Here is a 22896-nt window from a genome sequence, read left to right as displayed (position 1 = left end):
TAATAAACTTAAATTAACAAACGAAACTTAATTAGCTAGTATATTTTACGTATCATTTTTACGATTATCATTACCATTTTTATATAACAAAATACATAGATATAAGTATATAAATATATAATGGGTTTAGTTAGGGATTCAAGTACAGTTAAACAGCCGGCATTCACTTTAAAGTTGCTTTGTAAATACATAAATATATCAAGAAGTCAAACTGCTTGTAAAATAATGGTGGTCAATTTGAAACAATTGTAGTAGCGACGGTAACGCCGATTAATCTGTCAACTCCCATGTCGGTACTGCCGACATAAATTGCTTTGTCGATTTAGAATTTGCGCTTGAGAATACTGTTAATTCTATGCAAATATTTGTGTTGCTGGTTTAAATACATATTAAAGCTTGCGAAGAATTTTCGATCTTGCAACATTATACATATAAATTTTATTATAATCTGTGATCATTTAAATAACTTTTATAGTAGACAATACATTTTGACAAGTAAAACAAGTCATAAGCCCAACCAAACCGACCAAGAAGGTTTCGTCGAAAAGTATTGTATCTAAACTATTCAAACTATTTTAAAGGCAACCCGATACAAAGATTACAATTATGATACCAAACAATATTTCAAAATATTACAAAAACTAAAAAAAATTGACAGGATTTTTCATTGAAAGGACCTCTATCACCTTTGACCATAAGCAAAAAAAAAACAGTTTTGTAGATCTCGTTTTTTGGTTCTGGTCATAGACAAAATAGCACTCCCATTCTACTCCGACATATAAACTTATAATTTTTTTGTTAATAATTATGATTTATTGGCAAGTAAAATATTATAATTATAAAAAAACATATATCTATAGATTACCGTTTATAATTGAAATTATGGCACTGCAAGAGACGTAAATATCACTTCTTACACCATCAACCACGCGATCTAAGATATTTTCCTCCTTAAGTCAAAGGTACCTCAAATATTCATAATAATAACCATGCAATCATTTAAATAGTATTCATATTTACGGCGCTACAATGGCAACTACCTAGTTAGGTACTAGACTGATCTCCACTCAAAACCGAATGTCACGTAAACTAAAGCAGACATTTCAGTAGTAACATATTTATTGGTGTAAAGAGATGTATAGAGCTTTGTGCAAGCCTATCTCGGTATGTACTAAACCCTCATCAGATATTCTACCGCCAAACAGCAATCAATACCCAGTGTTACTGTTTTCCGGTTCAAAATGAGAGTGAGCCAGTGTAACTACAGACACATGACAAGTTCCCAAGGTTGATGGCGCATTGGTGAAGGAATGGTTAATATAACTAATAGCGCCAATGTCTATGGGCGATGATGAGGGATTTGCACTTCCGCCTCCATATGACATAAAAAAAAAAAAACAAAATATAAAAAAAATACAAATAAACATTTCTATTTTTTTTACCTCTAATAACAAAATCGTTCCAATTAGATTAACATTAAGATTAAGAGAACCATAGCATAGGTCAAAATAAATGTACTTTTTACATCTTTATCTTTGAAGTCGAAAATAAATACAGCCGGCATCCAAACAAGGCATAACCATTGTTTAAGATTAAATATTTATTGCATCTATTAAAACTACCTTTGATCTTCGAAGATAAATTCCGATACATCAATCTTGTCGTTCAAAATACATGGCACTTTTCTTCTTATATTACATTATGTTAGTTATTTTAGATAAATAAATTTATTTTATTTTTACGACCGATAAACGAAAAAAGTAGGTTTAAAATATAACACGTACATGTATTTAAAAAAATATATAGAACAGCGACACCTAGCATCAAGTAGCGTTACTACATTGAAAAAATTAAAGCAACACGAGTAAATTGTTACACCCACTCGCTCCTAGATGGCAGAATTATCTGCAACTATGCAGATATTCCTGTAGATGGCTTTAGTATCGCAAGCATTCACTGCATCAATATGACTATCACCCAATCAGAGAACGGAACGCTAAAACGTAAGAAACCATAGCAATAACCTGCCGTAGTTCATGACGTCGTGCTGCGCAGCGCGACTATTTTCGTTCGTGATAGGCAGTCGACATTTTGTTTTGATTTTGTGACGCAAGCTATAATTGAAACTTGAAAATGCCATTAAACGCTGCAGGGTGGACAACCGAAGAGGATGAAAAACTTATTGAATTAGTGCAACCACATGGACATTTATATTGCTGGCTGGATCCATCACGGAAGAATATCTTAACAAGAGAAAGAACCTGGCAAGAAATAGCGAAAGAATTATTTAAACCAGGTAAGGTTTGCGCTTGTGTATTGGTTAACATTGTGCTGCACAACACTACTGCAGAGTCTCAGATTAGACACAAAACAAAAAGAGATATTATAATAAAATTATATTATAGAAATCTTTAAAAATATAATATAATTAGTATAAAAAACTAAAGAAGATTGCAAGTTATTAAGACGTGTCAAATGTAGGAAAAATGTATAACTTAGAAATCAGCTGATTTGTTTGCTGACATAATTACTGCTAATCAACAACGACAAGATAAAAAATATTCAGTGTTTAATACTTTAAAAAATATTAAAATCACTTTTACTATCGATTCCAGTTGAAGAATGTAAGAAACGATGGCGAGGTCTTCGAGATGGGTACACAAGAAATAAAAGAATGGGTGCTATACACAAATCCAAGGTGCCGATATTTGAAAAACTGCAATTTCTGGACAGCATGCCGTTGGACACTATACCACTAGAAGTGGACTGTACAGGACAAGACAAAAATGACATGCTGGAGACGGAAGATCAAATACTTGAGGAACAGGGTATCACTGAACAGAATAATGTTATAACTGATAACCAGGAGTATTATGAAGTATGTACACACAATGTATTCATATTATTAAAATTAATTTATTATAGGTATATATATATGAAAATTATTTCCTAAGATTATTTTCCATATTTGATATTTTAATAAACACATTTATAACAGAATTTCTCAACTAAAATTTACATATATCAATTGCAGATTACTCTTGTCGATGGCCCGCACCAAGAGACTGATTTGAAACCACAAATAATAAAAATTGTACCAAAGAAAATTAAACTCGAAAGTAGTCAATTAGAAGAAGCTCCTCCGAAAAAAATTGGCAGAAAGAATGCAGGAAGAAAAAAATCTGTACCAATGCCAAGGAATATACCACCAATAAAAATATTACCCAAACCCATAGTAATGAGCGAACCTAGAATTATAAAATGCATAGACGATACAAAGACTTCAGAGCAGAGATCGCAAATCATAGACAAGTTAATCGAAAAAGTATTAAAAGAAAACACGAATGAGATTGATGTATTCTTTCGGAGTATGGCCGCTAGTGTTAAAAAATTACAACCTAATCTAATACCTAAGGTAAAAATGGAAGTATGCAATGTAATTGCTAAATATGAAATGCAAAGCTTCGACAAAAATGTACAAAATCTTTAAAATCTAATCTTCTAGTATATTCATTAAAAAATAAAATTTTGTCATTTAGTTATTATGTGATATGTTTATCATACAAAGTATGTAAATAAAATAGATTATTGATTATATCTTTAGTAATAAATGATATTCTTTATTGATTAAAATATCAACCAAAGATAAAAGAAATTATTATGCACTGCCATTTTTAAAAGTTACTTGATGTAACTTGTTACTGCGATTTGATGTTTCGGTATATAGTACATATTATACATTTATAACAACGAATACTAAATTATAGTCATTCTAAATTTAAACAGAAGATTTCATAAAGAATTCCAGTTGTTGACTTTTTTTTTTTAATAATGTTATTACCAAGTTGTTAATAATGCATTCTAAATTTGAATAATTGTATGATACATATTCTTCAGCCTTAAGCAGTTGACACACAAACTGATCAAAGAATGTGTACCTACCATTATATATATTTTTTAAGTTAAATGTTCGTAAGCTTGAAATGTAATAAAAATGTAAAGTTTACATTAAGTTATAATTTTATTTTACTTTAATATTATTTATGTATGTATAGTTGATCTGTTCACTCACAGATGCGCGCGTCTACGTTGAATTCGTGCTTACAAAATTTTTCAAGGTGCCCAGGAGACGACTCAGATAAAATTTTGATTATTTTAAAGTTTATTTTATTAAAAATTAATTAATTTAACGTCGAGGGGATGCCTTCGTGATTGGATAGATCTATACAGATATTATTAGCAACCGTTAATGCTATAAATTACGGAGAGTTAATATGTATTTTAAAAAAAAAAAGCTAAATTGAGAACCACTACGCTGCAATCAGCAGTGTGATACCGTTTACTTTTTAAAATAAAAAAAAGCGATGACCCAAATTAATTAAGGAATTAGTTTACTAATATTCCTATTTACCTCTCCTTTTAAACTTATCACTTATGTTAGGAGTGGGGAAGACAATCGATCCTGCTACATTTTACATCGCTAGGCGGCCCGTAAACCATTGCGCTATTGACGCTTCATACTTACTCTAAATATTTAAGCGATGATTCACAAAACAAGGAAGGAAGACTAATAATATGTATTACTTTGTATCTTAAGCCTGGTCATGAAATAGAACAAATAGAGTAATATATATGTTTTCGTAACAGTTATCGTTTAAATATAAATTCCTTTTGCAACAATAATAGAATATTAATTAAGTATTTAAAGTAATAGTTAATACGAATCAGTATGAAAACAGATGATGCATTAGACATTATGAACAAACTTTAGATTTAGATATCTCATGCGATTCAGTTCTTCATTAATATATCTTTATTTACAGCACAACACTATTCCACTTGAATACGTATATCCACTTTAATTTTACTTCAAAATTTCCGATATAGATTTCACCAATAATTCAAAATGGCATTGTTTTGCGAATCCATAATTAATATCATACATTATTTAAGCTCAATAAGCCGTAAACGAAAATCGTTTATTTGCCTTTATTCCTGTTGTAGTTGGAATGGGTTATAAAGAATTCGATTCTAAAAATTAATTTTTAATATTAATTAATTTAAAGCTTATGTTAAAAAAAAGAAAAAAATAAGGCATAGGTCTTCACAGAGATTTAGCATTCTTTGATATTCATATATTTAAGGGATTTTCCAACCACAAGAAGACAAATGAAGAACATTTGACGTCTAATTGACGCGATGTCGTTGGTCGAGATCTTGCAGAATCTATAATATTCATTTGCAAAAATATGGCGTTTTTACGGCGAAGCTGAACTTTGGAAGTATAATTAAAGTATACATAAGCTAAGAGGATCAGTATAGTAGTAGCATTATAAATAAAGAGAACAGATCTATTAGCAAATCGCATGAAATACGTAAATCTAAGGTTCGTTTATCTTCATTCCTCCTTCGATTGAAATAGACTGCATGATAGACTATACAAGCTCTCGACCAATGATATCGCGGCAATTCAATGTCAAAGTTTGTTATGTATTTTGTATTCCTATGGATCAAAAATACAGATAACAAACATACTTTTAGTTCAATGTAGACAACTGTAGAAAATGTATAGAAAATAAGAATTTATCGTGGCCTTGGGGGAGCAAACATCAATATTAATTAAGATTCCATTGGTCACCCCTCAGGAATGAACTTTTGCTATATTACAGGGCACATTGAATGTGACACGACTTCAAGGGGACAATGCAGCGTAAAATTCGATTCACAATTAAACTGAAGAACTGTTAATAAAGAAAATTTAAAACTGTCTTTGTTTTCTTGGTTCAAAATTGTATATGTTATTGTTTATATACACGACTTAATATACACATACACAGTTTATATACACACTTGCCCGACAAACAATGTGTATACAGACATCTTGAGACAAAAAAAAAAAACAAATAATGTGGATTAATATCTCCCAGTTTTTATATCTCTTTTAACAATTTGACATTTTCTAATGCAAGTAATTAAGTCTATCAACATACTACATCCGATAGATTTTTTTTTTTCATTATTGCGTCAAACGTTAAATTATATGGAACCCATTCGTACTAAAAAATACTGTTAAATAGAACAATATATTTAAGCATTAAAATAATGAGTTCAGTTATTAAAATGAGTGTCTTGCCAATTTATCTCGAAGAATCTTCATTTGGAATTTATGTAATCTTATTAACTAAGAATTCATATTCGTAAAAATCTGTTTGAATAGAGCTCTTTTTAAGAGACAAAAGGAAACTAATTAGTTAATAAGTTACTTCGAAATACCTATTGTTCGGTGATGACATCCTAATACAATAGTCAAGCAATAGGATTGCAAGATGACGTATTTGACGAAAAAATTACGTTCCCGACGTAAATGCACCGAAATAGCATAGGTCAATAGGGATGTTCATTTAGGAGGCGTGGCGTCTAGACAGCCTATCAGCTCCCACATAAGGTTCGATGGCCGATTGCCTGCAATTTACCTTGGATAGATATTGGACGACCTTCGAATCTCTAATTTGAAACTATTTTTGATTTCCATTACAATTTACTGCCGTAACCTAATTTCAGTTTATGCTCCCTGATATTGGGTATAACATTTATTTTTGCTATGAGTTTTCTACATACACTTATAAAGATAGTTGTTTTTTTTTTTTAAATTAACTCTATAATCACTAGTGCGTCTACAGTAGAGCATTCCGTAAGAACAAACACATAACTCCTACTAATTAGTCGTAATCATAAATAGATACATTTGAAGTCTTTCATATAGCTGTTTGACACATTCGTGACAAAGTCATTCAACGATGTATTTACACAAATGATGCAGACGCTAACGAGTTATTCAAACAATCAATAAAGTAATAATAATATCCTGTACAGCTATTCTTTAAGAATTTACTCAGGACTCGACGCAGAACACGATCGTGAGTGTCGGAAAGTGATAATGTTTAAAGCACCAAAATAGCATAAGTCGTTTTTCAACATTTTTTTCAGTCTTAGATCTTAATGAGTAGTCAGTTATTTCATTTTGCTTTCTTGTCCGAAAAAGTAATATCGGATATAATGTAGATTGCTACCAGTGGGATTTACGGATTTAGATATTACTTTATATTTCAATGTATATTTAAAAAAATTAAACCGTCATTGTACATCATATTCAATTTAAAGCAACCACCGGTTCGGAATGTAGATTCTACCGAGAAGAACCGGCGAGAAATATTTAAAAATCAAATCACATTATTCAGAATATCATAAGTATCATTTAAATTTAGTAATAATATACTCTCCAGTAACACATTTATAATATCTATTAGGCTCGTATATTTTTCCTACATAGAAGTGCATACTTCTGTTGGAGTTCCTTTATCTATACTAATATTATAAATGCGAAACAAACTCTTGTCTGCTCAAGGTTAAACCGCTGAACCTATTTAGATGAAATTCGCTGTGGAGATAGTTTGAGACCGGTGGAAAGACATTTTTATTTCACTCACTCCTCGGGAAGTCTGTTTTTGTTTAAGTTCGCGGGGGTATTTCCGGATGTTCGGCTAGTATTAAATAAATAAACATTTTATTATTACACAATTTTCAATATAGATTAATGTTATTCAATATAAAAATAAATTAAAAATTTATCAAGGTCTCAATTTTCACTATACTTAAAAGAGTACCTTCATCGAATACAATTAATTTTATAAGTATAATAAGATATAAGTAGATACATATTTGCTTTACGAGTTAGAATAATGATTTTTAGCATTTCACGGCAAAAAATGAATCTAACGGGTCGGCCGCATTGCTTTGACTAACGAACCGGTTTAATTTAAATAAAGAGACTATTTTTTAAGCATTTTAATATTACCTATTTTATGAGTTTCTCCGTCACATTTACGACTAAATATTAAAAACAATTAGGTTATGATTTAATCAAAGCAATATTATTTCTATTCATATTAAAAACGTAAAGAGTTCTCCGGTAACGAAGATTCTACCGAAAGGGACCGGCAAAAAATCTCAGTGGTTACTCTTTTTCTTCAATTACATGTAATAATCATATACAGTTATAAATTTATGTATGTGTCCCGTATAAGAAAGACGTTTAGCAAACTCTTCTATCATCTATATAATCTTGTAGACTACAAAATATATTTATTAATGTTTTTGGGCTTTAAAGTCATTCATTGGTAAACGTAAAAATATTTAACAACACAACAACCCAAACGATAAACTAAGAACTGCTTCAAAAGAAACCCTGAAGAATAAACGCCTTGAAACCGCGTCGGAAATGCACAATGAATAAGCGACTTTAATGGATGCGAGCATTGGTTTAAAACAGCCTAAACCCAACTGTATCGCAGGTTGTGTGTAAGGCTTATGATTCACAATACACGAGGGTATTGAGTGTTCCAACCCTACCGAATGGCGGGATTGAATAGAACCTTACGCATGCAGAATTTCTAGTGTCGTAGCTAACAAGGCACTCGGCGGTGGAACAGAGAATTGTGCCGGGATACATGTAGAGAATACAAAGATTTTATGGAGACGTTATCTATATAAAAGTATGCCTAAAGTTTAACTGCGTTGGTCTAGTGACTGGCGTAAAAGCCTGTACGTCCCGAGGTCCTGTATTTAATACTATCGGATTTTTCTTAGCCACAGGCAGGTGTTTGTCCTCCCATGTTTCAGAAAGTTCGTAAAATCATTGGTCCTGTGCCTGCCATCGTATAGGAGAGACCGACAACATTACACGCGCAATTGACTGGTTTCTTTCGCTTTACCGAAATAGGTCTGGAGAACGCCGTCTATACATGTAAATATTTGTCGTTAAACAAAAATATTTTGCCCAAACAAAAAATAATACAGATATCAGAAAAGATGAATGAAACACATCTTATTCAGTATAATCTTGGCGAAATTAAATATTTTTATCTACAAAAATATTTAATACAATATATTCATATGTACATAAATAAATAGTACCCAAGAATAACATTGTCACAATGTTATCTTAGATTAACGCTTCGCCTTGCTTCATCATAAAGCAAATATTATATTTGAACACAAGACATTCTATAATATCTAATAATAAAAAACTGAGTAAACTCTTGAAATTAACAGCAGATGATAAACTGTTTAAGAAGATTTTAATATATAAGAAGACTATATCTATTTAGCAGTTAAATCGCAGTCGAGATCATAATTATGACTCAAGTTTCTGTCTTATATGATTGGTATTCTGTACCTACCAAAGATCGTAAATGTTAGTCTGTCGCTGCTAGTAGCCCTTAAACATCACGCGAGCATAGATCACTTCACTTCTATTATGGGAATTTGCCCCTTATTCCACCATAAGGAATGATTGCTCTGTACGGATTGGTAGATAATAGATATACTTCTACCTAAGTCTGACGACACCTCTAAGAATCCTCGCGATGATAAAACTAAACACGTGACGTTTCACTTGATTTTTTTTAACCTGCGTTCATCTCACTCAAAGAAATAAAATTGATGTGGTTATTTTTTTTAAACTAATATCTATTAATAACTGATTTGTCGAAAAATTAATTACACACGTCACTTTAAGCAATCACAAATTAGATATTCGAGACAGGACAAACCTTGAAGCCAACTTGACATACAGCTCAAGACAGTCAAACGTTTTTCAAAATTCGATAAACACTCCACCAACTTAATTTCGTCCATCAGAAAAACGTCCAAGAGAACGTTGAATAATTTTTCGTCGAATCCTTTGTTCATTTAGAAAATAATCAGTGCTTGTAATCAATATGACAAAAGGTAAACATGAATCTGATATTTAATCATATCGTCACACACGACGGCCTGAGAATAGATTAACTTACAGGGCATGCGGTTACATTTCCAGTTATATGGGACGAATAATAACTGATACTTGCATCTTTGATCACTTTTATATGTTAATTTTTCAATCATTATACCTACGACATAAAATATAGATATAGATTGATTGCATCGTTGGACTTGTAACTAGTTTGTAAGTATAAAGATTCCGCGGTCTCCATTTAAACCCATTAAGATATTGATTCTAAAAATGGACAACGTTTAAACTCCCTCGGATAGCACGTGAAGCAGTTGGTCCTGTTCCTGATTTATTTTTGATCGTGTCGTATTTGCGGTCACATTGGATTGAGAGAGTGAGGGAATAGAAAATGCATCTAGTGCACGACTGTGCATTATAATACGGTTTGCTAGTCTTGGTAATAGCTAGCATTTTTTTATGTTATCGGTAGGCGGACGAGCAAATGGGTAAGTGGTCACCACCGCCCATAGACAATGGCGTTGTAAGAAATATTAACCATTCCTTACATCACCAATGCGCCACCAACCTTGGGAACTATGGTGTTATGTCCCTTGTGCCTGTAGTTACACTGGCTCACTCACCCTTCAAACCGGAACACAACAATACTGAGTTATGTTGTTTGGCGGTAGAATATATGGTGGTACCTACCCAGACGGGCTCGCACAAAGCCCTGCCACCAAGTGAGCATGAGAAGAAGTCTGCCAGGAAAACACCATAAGCATCATAATAGACAGATGGATTCATAATTGTTGACAGACGGTCATACATTGATCTGTTTATGAGAATGGAGTTGTCCAGTTTTTATTTAACATTTTTACGCATGATAGTATGCAGTCGGGCCAGTTCCTTGACCCCAAAAAAACTTAGTGCTCGTAATGCAACGGTATGCGGTGCACCGCTGTTACGAACATTATCGAACGGAAACTCGGATAGTTCTGCCATTCGCATTATACCAGTCAGCCGTGTTCTTGCGGTAGACATCAAGCGACGTTATCCGCAATTGTTTTGACGTAATTGATGCAACGCGATAACCGATACTGGTCAGTTAGTATGGCAGTTAAGCGTTGTTACGCCAGCAGGGGCATACCGAAGTAAATTGTAAAAACAATAAAGTTTTTCTTATTCTTATAAGAAAAACTTTATTATTGTGTATTATGTAAGGAGTAAGTTTGAAGAAGTCGTGGCAGACTTTAATCCAGTATAATTTAACTTTACCTCTGACCATGAACCGAATGGACGAACAAATCAAATACAATGAAAGAAATGCTCTAATCTGAAGGCACTATTTCGGTAAAGGTTAACGTAATCTATTACTGGACTATCTCAATTCTTTTTTTTTTTCGTTGTAGCGTAGTGTACTTCTTCTTCTCAATACAAAAAAATGTCCTTTGATATTTGTAAATAAAGGTGTCCTCTAATCATTCAAATTCTAATGTTTTTATACAACATAGAAGTGTTACTTTCTTATTGATCGTCAAAATTCTACCACCGGTTTGGAAACACTTCAGACCTGAGAAGAATCGGCGAAAAAACCTCTGCAAAAGCATTGCTGTCCATCATATTGTGATGAAACTTTGCTGAGGTGATATTATTATTCTTCCTAAGAAAATAGCATCCATTGGTTGTTTTATATTAAATTATTAACCAAAAATACATGAGTAAAAATTACAAGTAATATAAAACCTAATACAGATAATGTTCAGTCATAATTGTTAATATGCAAAAACATAATAATTACTTTACTGTTAGTACAGAACAATATGTGTTAGGTATAACGATGCAATACGATAAGTGGGCGTATTTTATAACGATTTATTACTGACTCATGAGATCATAGATCGGAAGTGATTTGATATTTGAAGTAACAGCCTGCTAACATCCCACAGCTGGGCTAGGCGCTCTTCTGTCTTTGTGGAGATAAGGGTGTGTATTCACACATAGCAGATTCTATTTCTGATTCACTTTATGGCAATTGAAAAACACAAAAATCCTGTTGCGATTCGATCGGAGTTTGATCGAAATATTCTCGGGATCGTATCGCATCCGATACAAATAAAAATAATTAATCCTCAATTACGATTAAGCTGATAATAATCGATTTTGCATAGGAAAAGAGTCGGGTTACTTGGTGGTAGGGGTCTGGGTAGGTACAATCCACTCATCAGATATTCTACCACCAATTCTACCACCAAATAGCAGCACTCAGACATATAATAAAAGACAATAAAAGAGAAAGCCATCTGGCAACAACTGGTTGGGCAGTTTTGATCACTTTACCCAGTTAATTACAAACAAAATTTCTTAAGTATGCTTGCATTGTATTTATTTATTTTATTATTAATTAAATTATGCATTAATTATTATTAAATAATAATAATTAAAACATAACATAAAATATAATAATTATATTAGGATACTATCTTACTAATTAGAAAGGTTTGTTATTCAGTCATACAAAAACGACTGAGAGTATTTGGACGAAATTACATAGATATAAAACACATAGACTGCCTAACATTCCCGAGTTCTTCATACGCGAATAAAGCTGTGGACTGATATTTGAATTTGGACATCACGGTCGCATCATTATCTTCTCCCACACAACCTTAGAAATATATTAAAAATAATACCTTTGAATCGCCACTTTCATGATTAAATCTCCGTAGTGTAACGTAAGGCTTCCACCGATTCTGAACGAAGACAGTTTACGTTCAGAATCGATGGAACTGTGATAAATCATGCAAAATTATCAAGTTACTTTTTCTCAAATCAAATCAAAATATTCTTTATTCAAGTAGGCATAGAAAATAATTTTTAAATCGTCAAACAATCCTACCACCGATTCGAAAAAGATTCTACCGAGAAGAACCGATAAGAAACACAATAGTTACTTTTTATGAAATTAAATACCTACCACGCTATTTTATCATTATAAGCAAAACATATTCAACATTACTGACAGAATCAATAACACAGCTGCCGCTGCTACAACTAAAGAGCAGAAGATGTTAATCATAGTTACATACCTGGGTATTAGTGAATCGCCTGCTCCCCGACCGACTCAGCGTCCCCCCTCTAACGTTACTATCCGATAGTTCCACTTCGACTCCTCCGTCCGCGGCACGTCGCCGTGACAATTCGCACAGCTCAGCTATTGGTTGCACCTGTCAGTAATATAAAAAAATATATATATTAATAATCTATTATTAATCCTATTTAACGTGTTTGACAATTTTCATCACAACTGTTTCCGGCTTCTGAGGAAATAGTTCTATTTCACACGTCATAAAATTTTGTGTACAAAGATCATCCAATTTTTATCGTATACTAAATGTGTGTTTAAATGTTTTTTTCATTATTTTTAATAAGCTATCTATCCCTGTGCCAACCTGACCCCACTTCACACAGGTATAAAAAGTATATATATGTACAACTTTTAGATTAAAGAACAAAAACAAAAAGAAAAATCTTATTTCTATTTCCGACTTGGAAAGTTGATACTCTCGGCTTTTTTTTATATAATATATATGTATGTATATGTATATTATCTTATTGTATTGATGAAACCTGCATTTATATCCGTTAAGTAGTTTAAAAGATCTAAGCGTACAGACGACAGAAAGCGACTTTGTTTTCTACTATGTAGATATTAAAATTGGAAGGCAGACTAGCAAATTGGCCACCTGATGATAAGCGGACTGCCGCCCTTAGACATTGGCACTGTAACTATGAATTAACTATCCCTTACACGGCCAATGCTCCGCCGACCTTGTTGTTGCCTGTAATTATTCTGGCTCACTTACCTTTCTACCCGGAACACAACAATACTAGTATTGATGCTTGGCGGTTTAATGTGTTGTTGCTCTTATTCAGACTGGCTTACACAAAGCAAAATAACTTAAATATATGTTTAATGTATTTTAAAAGTATTCGTGTATGGAATCATTATATTTGTATATGCAATATTAAAATACTGACCTTAACAGTCACATAGTCCTGACTACTCTTGATGAGATCGATAACTTCTTCTCTACTTTTCCCTTCCACATTAACTCCATTGACTTCGATAAGTCTATCTCCTGGTAACAGACCAGTCTCACTAGCACCAGGGTACGAGCCGGGCTCAGCTAGTATCACAGCTTTGTGTGTCAATTTACTAATAATAACATTATTGCCAACGTATTTGTTATCACCATTTGTAATTCCATTTTCTTCGTATCCAGTCAATTCCTTCATATCACCAATGAAAACTCTTTCTTGTATCATAGCTCTGCGGAGACTAAATCCAAAGTCATTTCTAGGAGCTTTTTGACGCTGAATGGTTAAGACTCTGGGCTTCGGAAGATGAAGAGGCATTAGGGAAGGTAACGGTAAGTATACGTCGTCAAAAGTGCTAGTTCTAGACCATCTATGGAAACCTTGAGACTCTCCGACAGGCGACGTGGAAAATGGAGGCGTAGCGAATGAAGAATTAGTGGTAGTATCTGTTAAAGAATCGGCACTAGGCGACGTCGAGGTCACGCCCAAATAACTATTACCATTCGTCTTTGGTGTCTCGTCAATGTCTTGTGTTTTAATCGAAGAATTTGTGTTATTTTTATAATTTTTGTACTGATTTTCCACGGGGCTATGAATAACTTTTTTGGTAAAGTTTTGTACGTGCTGCATATCATCACTCGATGAAGTACTCTTTGAAGGTGGGATTCCATAAGAAATGACTTCGTTTTGCTGAGTATTACGAGCAAGTAAGTTTGGGTCTTGACCATTGACAAAATCGACAGTATCAGAACTTTGGACATTGCTTTCTTGGGAATTAGAACTAGTATTACTTAAACGAGTACCTTTAAGGATTCCACGTTTTGGTGGACGCGGTGGTATAGGAGGTAGATTTGGTGCTTGGCGAGGACTACTATTTATATTGTTCGGATTGTTTAAAGAGTTGAGAGATGTCTCCGAGCTGTCAGATTGTAATACACCCTCTTTCTTAGTCCAACCGTGAGATGGATATCCTGGCGATAAGTGGTTATTTTCATCGCTAAGATTAGAATTAGATCCCGAGGTAGATATAAGTGGATAGTTAGAATAATTGGAATCCTGTTCAAGATGAGCGAAAAGTGAAGCGGTATAGTCTGCTGTGATACCCGAGGGCAGCTTTTCTTTTTCTTTGCGTCTCCCTCGCAGTTTTAGAGATCTTCGAACCTGTGGAAAAAATCTCTAATTAGATTAAATATAAATTGAGTATAACAATAAATTAACATTCACAATTCGACTGCGGTGCTATGTGCAGTTATACCTAAAATACATCCAATATATGTTTGCATTTTTCCGCATGTATTATATGATGATGTCCTCCGGACTGATTTCGGACAGCGTCCATTCTCATTGGAGAATTGCGCTAATATCATGCTAATGTTTGAACACACTAGATGTACTCTTTAAAACCTCATTCTCATAATCCGAACAGCGCTATCTGGCGAGACCAAAGAAAGTTTTGGCGCACGATCAACGATTGTTAATTTTTTCGGAGGCACGAGATTTTAAACACTACCTACAGACTGCTACTGTTAATTTACCAAAAAGTCCTTACTATTTATTATTTACGCGCCCAGAACCGTAGGATCTCTTGCTTTGTAAGCTAACTAGTTCAAAGAGGCAGAGGCAAAATTCAAGCTAATAATAATAACAAGTTAGATAGATGAGTTTACTTGTAACGTTTAATATATATGTAACTTGGACCTTTTTAAATATATTTTAGTGTTATTTTTTACTCTCGATCTCAGATATTCCGTCGAGGTAGATAACGCTATAAGAAACGTGATGAAACTCGTCAAACTGCCATCGTTGCAAAAAGCGACATTCCAAAAGATGAGCAAACTAACAGCAAATTCATCGGTAATGAAAGTGTATATAAAACAATTTAGAACCGGTTTCTCTGATCAGATTGAATCGTTTTGATTAACTGTTGTGCATCTCACAATTTACATGTATAAATAACATAGTACCGACATCGTGTCATCAACACGCGTGTTTACTTACTTTCATTGCGCATCACATTATCTTTTGATTACATATTTAATAGAATCAATTCATTTAGTGCAGGTGGGGACGAAATTTTATTACAATAGCTCAAAACTCATAAAAAAACCAGTAATTGATTCCAGTTCAAGTCGTTCAATAAAATGGGACATAACAATTTGGCTTGAAACATTTTCTCGATATATTTACCAAAAGGACAAACAATGAAACGGATAAAGAATAATCATTTAATTTCAATCAAAGTAAAGTATAGGATCACTTCGTTGAGTTTGTCTTGTACAGGTCTGATAGTTTCGTAAGATCTAAAATGATATACATATGTTTATATATGTAGGATTTAACATAGTTATCGAAGATACGTGTAATATATTTAGCCAATACGACATGAAAGTGTTAATTATACCAATAGTAATTAACGATAATTAACTCTTTCCACTGAGCAACCAAACGTACAATAACAGGTATGAACAATTTAAATGGAATTTTCCTTAATCTAGTAACATTAAGAGTAAGAACTAAAATTAATGAAACATTAAAACAAAATTAAGTTATAAATTTCGCCAGGTTAAATAAAACAGGTCTCAACTATCATAATCAAATAAATCAAATCCTCTAACACTACAAACAAGATTAGTAGACAGGGTGGAAATGATCTAGATATTAGAAACGCACGTCGCTTTGGTATTAACGAATGACACAGAAAACTTACATGACCAATTCTGTCCTTTGTATTAAAACAATTCACCTAGGTCCTAGCCGACCCAAATGTTGATGAGTTCACAACACATCCGGTGAAACCGTACACTGTATCAATGAGCTAGAATAATTAAAAGGCAGGAAGTGACGGCGCTGCATCAAAAATAAACATGCTTTCGCACGTTGCAGTTCAACCAGTCCAAATAATAAGGCTCATTTATTACGAGGATCGAAGTTAGAAGTAAAAACATACGTATGGGATCTGTAAACGTGAGTTTCTTATCGGAAACATATCACATAGTCATCCTAAATAATATTACAAATATGTTTTAACTACTCAAACCTATACATTAAATCTGTCAACATCGAAACCCTAGTCTTCTCTCAGACATGGGCGAACCCACGGAGTGAAACTAACGTATTTAATGTAGTAATGCTCATTATGACCAAATAAAGAAAATTAAAAATAATAATAAAGGAAAAAGAGAGAAATTTAAATATAGAGATAGGTTCCTGCCACAAGCCCTGTCAGAGTATTCATTAGACAGTTGACACCAAAAGCCACTTTAAAAATAAAATAACTGCAAAAACATTTATGTGATTATTTTATCAAATTAAATGCTTTCAATTTGACGACTAAATATAAAAGCTTATCTCATAAGTAATCTGTCCTTACATCAACGATCGATTAAATTTATCATTCGATTATTATTTATCGATTGGCAATACAGATAACGAATGTAAATAAATCGCGTCGATATTATCTGTATTTAAAACAAATCAATACGTTGAAAATTAAAATCTAGATTTGACTTACTTTCTTAGTAAAATCAACAAACAATTTTGCAGTTCGAGTCTAACTATGCGGATATTATACATAATATGTTATGGATATAGTTTAATACAGAGATGTATTTGTGTAAAAATATAGATCACGAGGAGGAAAGGTAAACTAATAACACCTAGATTCCAACTTCGCAAAGTTAATACATCCTTCCTTAGGCACGGTATTGGTTTCTAGAATAAAATTCCACGGTTATTTTTAACTCGGCCTATTAAAAAGTTTAAAGCTCATGTCAAAAAAAAACATTGATAAATAAGGCATATTACTGAACAAAAGATTATATTAAAGGTAATACAATTGTGCTCTAGTGACATACTCCTTAATATTAAAAAAGTTGGAAAATAGTAACTACTGAATATCTTGCCGGTTGTTCCGGTGGTCGCTTTACATTTAATTGTAACAGAAACCACTGTAACAGTGACTATTAAAAGGTTCTTTTATAAGCCTTCTTGAATAAAATACATTTAGATTTTATGCATCACATAATTATAATATTAAAGTTACGAAATCTGTATAAAAAAATAGAATAGTAATCGTAAAAAATCCTAGTAATGGTCAAATTTGTAAAAAGTTTACAACGACGAACACTTGACTACGAAAGCAAAAAGCAATAATCGTTATTTTAAGAAAAATAAGTTATATTATCTATATTCCCAATGTGAGTAAGATAAATAATTTAATACGTTATTTGGTCATACTCTAAAAGGCTTTACAAGAACAATACGATTCTTGAATCAACATTCTTAAACAAACATTTGAATGCCAGTAGATGGTATTTTGCAACCGTATGAAATGACCTATACGCGTTGCAACGCTACGATACTAAGTTTGATATTATCTGCATTTATTGTTTTGTATAAGTTTGTTTTTGTTGGTGATGATATATTAATAAAACCAATATTATGTAAAGGACATATAATTAAGAATATTAATGATAAGTTCAAATTTATTTATTAAATTTATTTAATAGTCAAATTTAATAAAGCCTTCCGAAAGAAATTTTCTTTAGGTTTAGGTCTTTACGAAATTTTACATGAGACCATTTCTGAATAAACCTTATGGGAACAAAAAAATATTTTGCAATTCCATATATGACGGAGTTTTGTTATACATACATAAAATATCTCTATATATCTCTATATATATAAACGTCCAAATTGAGAACGTGCTCCTGTTTTGAAATTAAATTAAAAAAAAATCGAGTATACCAAATGATTTTAAAAGATGGTTATTAGGCTAAGCGATATCTTAAGACAAAGTGACGAAGATTTACGATGATAAGAAAGATTATACTTGTCTACGACATGTTTGTCGAGCAAAGACAAGTGCGTGTATTCTATACCTGCATTTCAACTGAAGTATGACTAGATGTCTTGTCATCCTCATATTCTGCAGAACTAATAATCGCTTTAATCATAATGTAATGTATGTTAACCGTTCATAGTTATCTATTTCCAAACACAGAATACATCGCATCACGTAGTACCACGCCGGTACATTTTTCCGTAAAACCTTGAAAGTCTATCTGTGACTGTTGTGGATTTTTATAATATACAGTTATCGTGTAACCGCAAAAAAATAGTCGTGGAACACCTTGGAAAATAATTAGAAAACTGGTTTGTCCATAGACACTGGTAACTGTAAAATTGCAAAGTATCTTAAATTCCACTCATTAGAGTCGCGACATAATTTAAAACATCAATTTATCTTATTAAATCTAAGCGTGTCATATATATTTATATCATATCGACGTATTTAACTACCTTTACAGTCACAAAATTTTAAAACTAATAGATTTATGCGAATTCTTTCGACCGTTCTAATGAAGGAACGTTCCTTATAAGGTTTCGGTATTGTTAATCCCAAAGCAATAAAGACTCCGTGTAGCAAGAAAGGGCTTCATCGACAAAGTCAATGGCAAATTACAACTTATGTACGCGAATAAATACGTATGAACTTTGGAACTGGACGAAGACGAATTCTATCAAGATATGCAACACTGCAACTTTTCAAATAGGTCCCCTTATACATGAGTTACAGGGTTACCGTAAGGATGTTCTTATAAAGTAATGGCTCGTGTTCCTATTGTTAATATTTTAGTCATAATACAGATTCGTCATTGCATTACATTGGACGAAACAATTGTTGTTAAACATTGTTTATTTAAAACATTTACCCTTCGTTACAATTGATTGGGTTTGTTTAAAAATATTGCTACATTTACCTCTTCTAGCCTCAGTGGTTCCTCGAGACCAGCTGCTATGCGTTCTCTTTTCTCTCTCTCTTTCCTCTCCTTCTTCTCCTTTTTCCTCCTCTCCTTTTCCCCGTCTCTTTCTTCATAACCACCTGAATCGCCCGTCAGGACGGTAGATTTTTTCATGAAGTTAAACATGGTGGTTTCGAACTGAAACAAAAATATTGTTTAAAATAAAAATTAAATGAATTCAAACTGTTCAGTCGTATTCTCGTTTAAATTGAGATAGAAGAAATTAAATTAATATTAATTACTAGAACACTGAGTCACGTTATAAATCTTAGATGTGTTATAAAACGGGACAAGAATGTCGAAGACCAAATGGCAATCGCTTTAAACCTGTATCAAAAAGTTCAAGGTGATCAGCTATTTGAAACATTACTGATTAATTTTGTTTGCAAATGTGCAGTTGATTTGGTTTCGCGAATATATTGTGAAGCGAGGAAAGCAACGGTGTGCAATGTTGAACAACTAATAATATTAAGAAACAGAGACAAGTCGAAATGAGCAGTGTTCTAAACTCATTGCAGTCTGAACAACTTATGCAATTGCCTTTATTTTACCGAAATATTTTTTACTTTCGCTCTAAAGTAACAATGTACCCTTTGTAAGACTCCGGTGTATTTTTATGGTCTCGGTTTTAATTATCTGCTAGTGAAGTATTGCCCAAAAACACATACAGGTACCGAAAGTTAATATGCACGACAATTCATACACGATGGAATCAGGTTTTCTTTAATATTATACTTTTAATTTTATGGATAGTAATAATTATTGTTTTTTTTTTAATTGCATTGAGTGTCTGTGATTTATTTATATATATTTTGCTTATTAAATTGATTTCAAGATACAGTTTAACCTTTACTTCATCAAAAATATAATTTGTGTATCTCTCTATATATATATTACTTAAAAATTATATATATATAAATTTAATTTATAAAAATAAAAAAGAACGCAAATAAAACCACAGACTAATAAAAACTACAAAAACACAGGCACAGACTAAAAAAACACAGCTTTTAAGAAATAAAAGTATAAATAATCCGCGTTTAAAATCTGTCACAATAGATGTTACCGTTATTACTTGGAAACGATATTCAATTCCAACTTAACTAACTGTCCTCACATTCTACAACGCAATGTGCTTTGAATTGAACGAACAAATTTGAATGCAAATGACCAATACGTAGCATTACAATCGTATAAGTCCGCGTAACATTTGACATCATCGACGGAGTACATGCAAGCAAATATAACATATATCGCTTGTCCTTAAAATATATTATTGCAAACAAAAGAATGTTTAGTAGTCCCTATGTCGAGTGTTTCTTTTTTTGTAATCCTTTCTTCTGACGCAAGTGCACATTTTCCGTAGATGAATGGCTTGACGAGCTGTGGGTTTCTGGTATTGGCAGGCTTTCAAACGTATTGTTTCTTCTGCAGTTTAAAATATGTACATACGCTTGTGAGTAAATTTTTGGAGTGATGAATATAAAAAGTTAATTTGTCGGACACAAATGTCCTATTGCTGGGCTCATTACCATTTTTGTGGAGAATGTTTAGGAGCTTATTCCACGACATTACTCCAATTCGAATTTATGAATACACATTTGGCAATTTTTTTATCCGACATATACGGGTTTCCTTACGATGTTTTCCTTTCGAACAAAAAATTGAATTTCAAACTCAAACTAAACACATGAAAAATCAAAACTTGTCAAAGTGTCAAACCGTAATCACCGTATAAAATTAAGGTTTTCAAACCATTGGGCCATCTCGGTTATATCATGAATACATATATAATAATCGACATATCAATTAAGTTAATTTTAAAACAACATAACGACTTACCAGCAGCTGATAAGAAATATGTTCTTTAAAGGACGTAATAGATCTTTAAAATGCCTTTAAAGGAAGTGGATAAATAGTTTCATAAATGTACGTGTCTTGTATGATAATCGTGGGGCATATTACGGTCAGTGGGCATCGACCTGGATAGCGCACGTTCCAGACTCTACGACGCCGAACGCATTTGATGAGCCACGATACACGAGGACCTTGATTCTAATCACTCGTAGGGAATATAAACTCCTTCGTTACAGATGTCATTAAGACATTTGTAATGGAGGAGAGATAAATTTCACCTTTAAGAATTATTTACTGACAAGAGTTATCTTAATCCTATCTATACTTCCATACTGATAATATATATTTTGTTATAATATATAGTAAATCTGTAACTAATGAACAAATTAAAAAAAAGCACTCTATAAAGCTAGATTATTCCTGAGTACAAATTATATTTACATCACTTAATTTTCTTTATTAATCCGTGAAAAGTGTCGTCAGTCACATATATTTGGAGCTAGGGTTGAGTGTGTAATGCATCGAAAAATAAATTCGGCTGGCTTTTCTGCCTCACTGACGCCAAACTTCATAGAAATTGCCGAGTGATTCCCAGACTACTGACACAGATACTCAAATAATTTAGTTTAATTGAAATAACAGTAACTTGAGTTAAGTGCAAATTCATCTCGGTAGTTTTACGAACTGATGATTTCAAGCTTGTTCGTAAGCATGACGGGTCCCTCGTAATAACGCTTCTGAATCTCTCGAAAGTTTATTTTGATTTGATTATTAAAACTCGGCCATATCATAGTTCAACATAGATGTATCGTATCAGTTTACAAGTCTGTCGATTAACTAAATGGTCAGTTACATTTTGAGTCGACTCATATATGATATATGAGTGACCACACGTCCGTATTTTTATTGGGATAGTCTTTTATTTTACAAAACAATATTAACAAGTAAATTATAGGAAACTACTAGTAATGACTAGTTAATTATATTATTGTAATTTACCTACTAATTAGTCATAATCATAAATACATAAATCTTGAAGTCTTTCATATAGCTATTTGACACTTTCGTGACAAAGTCATTTAGCGATGTATTTACACAAATGAAGCAGACGTTAACAAGTTAGTCAAACAATCAATAAAATAATAAGAATATTCTTTATACATATGCACGTGGAAAGCTATTCCGTAAGAAAACTCAAAACTCACTGCAGTGCACGATCGTGAAATGTGAGAAAGAGATAAACTATATTGACTATAATAATTAAGCCATTTTCTCCCCTGTGGATCAAGCGACTTTATTTTGTTTTTTCGTTTGGTTGGCGTATTGATGATCTTTAGAATTATAAAACATTTTTTTTACATTCAT

At 32.5% G+C, this 22896-nt stretch overlaps 2 protein-coding genes across 3 annotated transcripts in view; one reads left to right on the top strand and one right to left on the bottom strand.

Moving 5' to 3' along the window:
• Positions 1-22896, bottom strand: part of LOC113394841 (unconventional myosin-XVIIIa) — a 218739-nt gene that overhangs the window by 180153 nt on the left and 15690 nt on the right. For both annotated transcript variants that reach the window (XM_064218231.1, XM_064218232.1), the window contains exons 2-4: positions 19633-19812; positions 13811-15031; positions 12859-12996 (exon numbers count right to left, since the gene is read on the bottom strand). In XM_064218231.1, the coding sequence (XP_064074301.1) occupies positions 12859-12996; positions 13811-15031; positions 19633-19800 (1527 nt within the window). In that variant the 5' untranslated portion in view covers positions 19801-19812. The remainder of the gene's footprint in view (positions 1-12858; positions 12997-13810; positions 15032-19632; positions 19813-22896) is intronic.
• Positions 2014-4012, top strand: LOC113394840 (uncharacterized). Its single transcript, XM_026632278.2, has 3 exons — positions 2014-2296; positions 2616-2878; positions 3035-4012. The coding sequence occupies exons 1-3, from the start codon at positions 2134-2136 to the stop codon at positions 3488-3490; spliced, it is 882 nt and encodes a 293-aa protein (XP_026488063.1). The 5' UTR covers positions 2014-2133; the 3' UTR covers positions 3491-4012.

Source organism: Vanessa tameamea, chromosome 21 (assembly GCF_037043105.1).
Source record: "Vanessa tameamea isolate UH-Manoa-2023 chromosome 21, ilVanTame1 primary haplotype, whole genome shotgun sequence".
NCBI lineage: Eukaryota > Metazoa > Arthropoda > Insecta > Lepidoptera > Nymphalidae > Vanessa > Vanessa tameamea.
This window is presented reverse-complemented; position numbering and strand designations above follow the sequence as displayed.

Bases quoted from the DNA above. Each gene is read 5' to 3' on its own strand.
- LOC113394840 (XM_026632278.2), top strand. From the start codon at position 2,134: ATGCCATTAAACGCTGCAGGGTGGACAACCGAAGAGGATGAAAAACTT. The intron at 2,297-2,615 runs GTAAGGTTTGCG...TATCGATTCCAG, and splicing joins GAAAGAATTATTTAAACCAG to TTGAAGAATGTAAGAAACGA. The intron at 2,879-3,034 runs GTATGTACACAC...TATCAATTGCAG, and splicing joins ATAACCAGGAGTATTATGAA to ATTACTCTTGTCGATGGCCC.